The 7,857-nt window shown below is 50.9% G+C and overlaps 1 protein-coding gene across 1 annotated transcript; it reads left to right on the forward strand.

Moving 5' to 3' along the window:
- The first annotated feature begins 4,672 nt into the window (after positions 1-4,672).
- Positions 4,673-5,530, forward strand: EXOSC6 (exosome component 6). The gene has a single exon (XM_044428055.1). It carries the CDS (start codon positions 4,673-4,675, stop codon positions 5,528-5,530), a length of 858 nt encoding a protein of 285 aa, XP_044283990.1.
- The last annotated feature ends 2,327 nt before the right edge of the window (positions 5,531-7,857 follow it).

Here is a 7,857-nt window from a genome sequence, read left to right on the forward strand (position 1 = left end):
CATTACTTGCAAATGCTGCACTATGGTTTAACTATGGGTTACTAATCCAGGAAGAGAACCCATGTTTGTTGGGTTGTGAACTCCAGGTTGTTCACGGTTAACAGAACCATAGTGCCTGGACTGCATGTAATGACAACCTATGATTCAACAACCACCATAATCAGTATATACTCGGGATTGTCTATATGTGTAAAATAAACCATGGAGAACAAGGGAAGGGTATCAACTTACTCAAAAGAGTGTTGAGGTTTGTAGAAGTACCAAAAACAAAATGCCTCCCTACAAGAAAAAATGACAAAATCCCAAGGTGGCAAATTAATCACACATTGACTATCATTTGGGAACACAAAATTGGAGCTGTGAGATAGCAGGCTGGATCCCTGAACAGGAAGGAACATTCCAGGCAGGAGGTGTGAATATGATGCAACATGTTGGGCTCATAATCCTTGATCACTTTGATGATCTCTACCTACATCCTAATCATGTTTGTTTGAAAGTAAAGTCCAGAATTCGGTGGTAAGAAAGCTGAGAATTGCAGCCTTCGTAGTGGTGGAAGAAACATCTGCTTGTGTTGAGAGGCACTTTTTAAAATTCACATAACCCAAAACTTCATTCTGGCACCGAAGCGTGGTTGCAGGATTCAGACCAGGATCAATTTATTTTGTTTTTATTACTCAGATTGATATACCACTTTCCCTGGGAGTAGTAAAGTGATGAACATAAAATGCAACAGCATTAAAAAAAACCCACAATAAAAATTAATCAGTAGTACAGCCGCGCACACATTGTTGTGTGGATTAGACATTAAACCACCAACAGATTTCGCTTGTACAAATTGAGCCCGATTTGTCTGCTGAGTGAAGTGTGTCTTTTATTAGCAGATATGTTTGCAGAGCCATATAGATTGGAATTGGGAGAAGTAGTAAACAGCTGGTCCAAAGACCATAAACAGAAGAGCTACAATCTGTGATGTTTCTAGGTAAGGTACATAGGAACAGAGTATGTAGAAGGATAATTCACAAGACCCATTACTGAGGATAATGCTTCATGCATCTGGCAAAGCAGGCTGTGAAATTCATATATGCTTCTGAGGTTTTTCAAGTGCTGCTGGCTGCGAAGGAGCCCTTGTTCCTCGCCACAATACTGGCACAATGCCACAAAGCTAGGGCTGGAGCCCCAATCTCAGGAATGCCATTTGCCTCACTGCCCTCTTGTCCAGAGTTTTGTGTAAATAAAAAGATTTATTTATTTGGAGTGCTTGTATGCCACCCCATTTGCATAAGCTTCGGGCAGCTTCCAACAAATAAATAACAATATACAAAATATACAGAATTGGAAACATCCCGGAGTTAGATAAAAGTAATAAATAATTTAACAATCAATTAAAATAGCATTTAAATAAAAAGGTCTTGGCCTGGCGCCGAAAAGCAAATAATGACGGCACCAGGCGGACCTCTCCGGGGAGCGCATTCCACAGATGGGGTGCCACCACAGAGAAAGCCCTCCTCCAAGTACTCACCCACCTAATTTCCTTCACGGAGGGCTCCCGGAGAAGGGCCTCTGCCGCCAGTCTTAGAGGGCGGGAGGGCAAGTATGGACGGAGGCGCTCCTCCAGGTACCCAGGTCCCAAGCCGTTTAGGGCTTTATAGGTCATCACCAGCACCTTGAATTGGGCCTGAACTTCAATGGGGAGCCAGTGAAGCTGACGAAGGATTGGGGTTATATGAGAACAATGCCCAGTCCCCATCAGCAACCTGGCAGCTCTATTTTGCACTAATTGAAGTATCCGGACCGTCTTCAGGGGCAGCCCCACGTAGAGCACGTTGCAGAAGTCTAACCGGGAGTGACCAATGCGTGCATCACTGTCGCCAGGCAAACTTCCTCCAGGTAGGGACGCAGGTGGTGAATCAGCCGAAGCTGATGGAAAGCACTCCTCGCCATGGCCAACACTTGAGCTTCCAAGGTCAGCTTCGGGGCGAGGAGCACCCCCAAGCTGTGGACCCTGTCCTTCAGAGGGTGTGCTGCCCCCTTCAGGACAAGGTCCTGGTCCCTCACCCCAGAGTCTGAACCACCCACCAACAGGAACTCCGTCTTGCGATTTCATGTAGATGTTAAATAGCAAGGGGGACAAAATAGAGCCCTGCAGAACTCCATGGCATAGCTACCATGGCACAGAGCGACAGTCCCCCAGCACCACCTTCTGGAATCAGCCATTGAGATAGGAGCGGAACCACTGCAAAGCAGTGCCCCCAACCCCCAATCCCGCTAGCCTATCCAGAAGGATACCATGGTCGATGGTATCAAAAGCTGCTGAGAGGTCCAGGAGAACCAACAGGGCTGCACTCCCCCTGTCTCCCTGCACAGGTCATCATACAGGGCGACCAAGGCAGATTCGGTACCATAACCGGGTCTGAAGCCGGACTGAAATGGGTCCAGATAATCAGTTTCATCCAAGAGTGCTTGGAGTTGTCTCGCCACCACCCGCTCTTAACACCTTGCCCAAGAACAGGATGTTGGCCACCAGTCTATAATTGGTGGCCATCTCTGGATCCAGGGATGCCTTCTTCAGGACTGGCTGGACTACTGCTTCCTTTAAAGGGGCAGGTACCCAGCCATCCCTCAGAGAGGCGTTGACAACCTCCAGGATCCAGGTCCCTATCCCGTGCTTGGCTTTGTTAAGTAACCAAGATGGGTAAGGGTCCAATAAGCAGGTGGTGGGACGTACTTGTCCAAACACCTTGTCCACATCATCAGGCCGCAATAACTGAAACTCATCCAACAATTTAGGACCAGACAGCAACATTGATTCCTCCCCTGAAGGCTCTGAGTTACTAGTGGAGTCCAGCTCATGACGAATCTGAGTGATTTTCTCCTTAAAATGCTTGGCAAAGTCATCACAGTGGGCCGTCGAGGGTTGTACAGGATCTTTTTTAGGGCCCGGATGAACCAGCCCATGTACCACCCGAAAAAGCTCCACCAGACGGCATTGTGAGGAGGCAATGGAAGTGGAGAAGAATTCCTTTTTCGCCGCCCTCACCACCACAGCATAGGCCCGATAATGGGCTCTCAAGTGTGTTCGTTCAGATTCATCCCATGATTTCCTCCACCTACACTCTAGACGTCTCCTGACCAGCTTCATCGCCCATAATTCAGTTGTATACCAGGGAGATGGTCATCTCCCCGTTCCACAGTTCAACCAGAGCCTCGACAGGAACACCAGCCTTATCGACCAGAAATTCCCCCAGAGCCTTCAGGAATCCATCTGGATCCATCCGACTCCAGGGACAGACCAACACAATAGGGTCCGCACCCTTGCAGAGGAAGAGGCTGGTCTCGAGCTCAAACTTCACGAGGAAGTGATCTGACCATGACAAGGGAGTCAGACGTAGATTCTCAAATCCCCCTCTTCCTGCCCCGTCGAGAAAACCAGGTCCAGAGTGTGTCCACGTTCATGGGTCAGGCCGGTGACATGTTGAGACAGCCCCATGGCCGTCATGGAGGCCATGAAGTCCTGAGCTGCCCCAGACAGAACAGTCTTGGCATGGAGATTGAAGTCCCCCAGGACCAACATCCTGGGGGTCCTCAACACCAGGTCCGAGACAATCTCCGTCAGCTCAGGCAGGGAGTCTGTTGGGCAGAAGGGTGCATGATACACCAACAGAATCCCCAGTCTGTCTTGGTGGCCCAACACCAAGTAGAGGCACTCTAGACCCGGCCTCGAGAGAACAGGAAGCCCCGTGAGGGAGATGGAAGCTCGGTAAAGCAAAGAGACCCCCCCTCTCCTCCCCTCCAGGCGTGGTCGGTGCTGGACCAGATATCTGGGTGGGCACAGTTGAGAGAGGGAGACGTCCCCCCTTCACCTGCCCAGGTCTCTGTGATGCAAGCCAGGTCGGCCCCTTCATCCACAATCAGATCGTGGATGAGGGATGATTTATTATGGACCAACCTGGCATTGAGCAGCAGCACCGATAGGCCCGGGGGGCGGTTGACAAGACTACCTGGAACCCTCTGGCTGGGGGCAGAACCAGAAGGGGGAACAGGTGTCAGCCATCTGCCCCTCCTTCTTCCGCAATGACTCGTTAAACTCCCATCGCCATCATGTCCCTTGCCCATAACCACGCCAATGGCAGCACCCACGCACTCCCCAGGCAAGCTCATAATTGTGGCCAAGGATGGAGCCATTAAAGTAAGTGAAAAACCAATTAAAACCCCTTAAAACTCTTAAAGATGGGGATCCGGAGGGTCTCTGCCACACCTGATCCCGCTGGAGGAGCTGCCTTTTTGCCCACTTGTGCTTCATCTCCTGCTGCTCCCCCTTTCCTGAGGTTTTTTTCTGATACCAAATACCCTCCTTTCCCCTGTCCAGACACCCCTGTAAAGGCACCAGGAAAGAGAGATGAGAGAGCATATTTAGAGAACATTTAGAAGCACCTAGAACGTATTTAAATGAACACTTGCAAATCCGTGCCGTTTTTATTTTCAGTCCCTGGGTCTGAGCCCCGGATATTTTCAGTAGGCAGGGCCACCCCCGCTCACACGGACCTAGCGGCTAGCGGGTGCCGTCCCTCCTGCCGAGGTCGAAGCCGGCAGGGGGAGCCCACGCACAGGCAGGCTGCTGGGCGGCGCCTCCGCCTCTTCCCCTTCCGGGGCCAAGCGCGCCAGGAGCGGAGCCATGCCGCTGGACCACAGACGGGTGCCGGGCCCGGAGGAGTCCCAGACGCCGCTGCTCTTCGTGCCCGCCGCCGGAGCCACGGATGGCGCAGAGGAGGCGAGCGCGGCCCGGGAGCCGTCGGCACTGCAGCCGCTCTTCGCCCGCGTGGGGCTGCTGAGCCAAGCCAAAGGCTCGGCCTATGTAGAGCTGGACGGCGGCACCAAGGTGCTGTGCGCCGTCGCCGGGCCGCGCGAAGCGGCCGGCGGCGCCGGGGCGAGCGGATCCGGCGAGCCGCGCGGGCGGCTGGTGTGCGAGTTACGCCGGGCGCCTTTCTCGGGACGCGGAGCCCGCGGGCGGCCCGGCGAGCGGGAGCCCGAGCTGGCGCTGGCGCTGCAGGAGGCGCTGGAGCCGGCCGTGCGCCTGGCGCGCTACCCGCGGGCGCAGCTGGACGTGAACGCGCTGCTGCTGCAGGACGGGGGCTCGACGCTGGCGGCTGCGCTGTGCGCCGCGGGGCTGGCCCTGGCCGACGCGGGCGTCGAGCTCTATGATCTCGTGGCGGCCTGCGCGCTCTGCCGGACGCCGGGGCCGTCGGGGGGCGAGTGGCTGCTGCAGCCCACAGAGCCCGAGGAGCGCGTCTCCGCCGCCCGCCTCACCGTGGCGCTCCTGCCGTCTCTCAACCAAGTGGCGGGGCTGCTGGGCAGCGGCGAAGGCGGGCCCCCCGACAGCTGGGCGCAAGCCTTGCGCCTGGGGCTCGACGGCTGCCAGCGCCTTTACCCGCTGCTGCGCCAGAGCCTCCTGCGTGCGGCGAAGCGCAGGACGCCCGCAAGCCAAGAGCCGTCAGACATGGACACTGCCGAGCCTCCTGCAGCCACCGCCTGAGCCGCCTCTGCCCTGTGGAGCGCTCTGGGCAGTCACAGACTCCGTGCTCCGTCTAGTGGCCCCGAGGAGCCTAGTGGCGCTGCAGAAAAGGAGGGGGCCAGTCTGCCAGCAGCATCTGTGGTCATTTGCTTCTTGATCCTGGACTTGAACAGCTGTAGCCCAAGTGTGACTGCCCTCCTCTTGCCTTTCACCCCACCCCCAGCACAGAACTGCATCCTGCATCTTTTCCTCCCACCTGGTCCCCCAAGCAACTGGCACCAGGCTTGCCTTCTTCAGCAGGACTGGTGGTATCAGCGCAATAAACTCCGCAGACTCTGTGGCTGGCCTCTGTTTGGGAAGGAGGCTTAAATTGAAAGAGATGCATCTGGAAGGCAGTGGCAGCAACATCTTGGAGCACACCATGCTTGGCAGAAATTACGAATGCTGGCAGCTATTCCAGAAGAACTGCTTGATAAGACTTGCACAGGTTGACACATTACTGGGAGGCTAATTGTAGTTGGACTCAAACACAACTGTTGTGATTTAAGTAGGAGGACTTGGCAGGGTCGGCATTTTTATTCAGTAGGTAATTTCAAAATAGGTCTAAAGAAAAAATGCTATTTTTGGTATTTGCTGCTGTTAGCCACTAACGTTTGACATTCAGGAGATCTGTTTTCCTTTTTTAATCTAGTGATGCAGCCATCTCTCCTGGTTCTGCAAGGTGTTAACACTTGGAAGATGTCAAGAAAAATGTGCGCCTGGATTTTTACACCTTGCTTCATGACATCCTTACATGGAAACACATTGCACGCATTTAAAAAGAGTTTGTTGAGCTAGTGTGCTTTACACTGAAGCAGTGATTTTTTTTTAAGGCAAATGTGCTTTCTGATACCACTTCCTCTCTTTATTTTTAACTGCTTGGTTAAAAACAAGAAAAATAACTCCATTTTCTCCTACCCCCTTGGAATCCTTTACTCTTAAGAAAGAGGGCAAGTTTATATGTGCTATTTCTTGTTCTTTATTAAACTATTTCTTTTTTCAAAATCTTATTTTGCAAATTGGCACCATACCAAATTTCTTATTTATTTACCTATTTATCTTTTTACTTTCATTGGTAAATAAATCACTATCATAAAACGTAAAGTGGAATTTTCCTACAGAAGTGATGTATATAAGGCAGTAAATGGTGTGAGTGATAAGTTGGAAATCGGCTGTAGGTGAACTATGCAGTTACAGTCTCTTGTACGTCTTACTCCCTACCAGGGAACATTCTGATTTGATCTGATTCATTTAGGCTTGCTGATGGTTTTGAGGCTTTAAAAGCAAGTCTTGTAAATGTATTCTTCATAAAGTTGAGTTCATCTGTTACTTGTAAGATTTGTCATAATTAAAACTATTTTGCTTAACCTTGGGCTCTGGTTTTCATGCAGTCTGTGTTGTGTCCTCAAGTAAGCATAGGCAAAAAGTAAATTTGCATCTCCTGGTGGGTCTTCTGAGTGATTTGCAGTAGATCAGTAATGAATTCTGATTTTTAGGTAACCAAAGCAGCAACCAAATTGCCTCCTCCCACTGAGATTACACTGCCGAAATTGAGAGCGCTGGAATAACTAGAAGAGGGAGGCTCTTTAATGCGAATAATGTGCTGCTTTTTGTTTTGGTCCTCAGAAGAGGTTCCTGGGCTGAGAATGCTTTAATTTTAGGTGCCTCTTTTGCACTGATCTCTGGTTGGTGGATCTCAGGTTCTAGTAAAAAAGTAAATCCTCAGTCTGAAGATCCTTGTCAGCCTACCTGACAAGTAGGAGGGAAAAGGTAAGACCAAATGATTGCCAAATATTAGGCTTATGGATTTGATGAGTTCAAAACTGCAAAATGGACTTGCAGTAATTGTTCTTGCCTCTGTTTTGGATGATGCAAGAAACAGGTGGCCAGTCGTCCCCACCAGGGCATTCCTGGTTTATAGAATACTTGACCATAATAAACTAATGACAATAGCCTTCTCTGACCTGGTGTTGTCCAGATATATTGGGACTGCAACTTTAATGAGAGGTCATGTTGGCTGAGAGATGATGGGAATTGCAGTTCAATATGTCTGGAGGAAGTCTGGTTTAGAAGAAAGCAGGTCATGACAGATTTATAAAATTATGTATGATGCAGGAGGGAAGTGTATTTAGATGCTTTCCCCATCTCTGGTCATAGTAGAAATCCAGATCCTCCAGTGCAACTGATCAACAGGTGATGGAAGCAGCAGAGGAAACCACTTTTTCACCCAGCACGTGACTGACTGAATTTGTAGCCACACACGTGATACCCTTTGGCCTAGGTGCCTCTTAAGAGAGGCTTCGACAACC

Source organism: Varanus komodoensis, unplaced genomic scaffold (genome assembly GCF_004798865.1).
Source record: "Varanus komodoensis strain SLA01 unplaced genomic scaffold, ASM479886v1 scaffold19, whole genome shotgun sequence".
NCBI classification, from domain to species: Eukaryota; Metazoa; Chordata; class Lepidosauria; order Squamata; family Varanidae; genus Varanus; species Varanus komodoensis.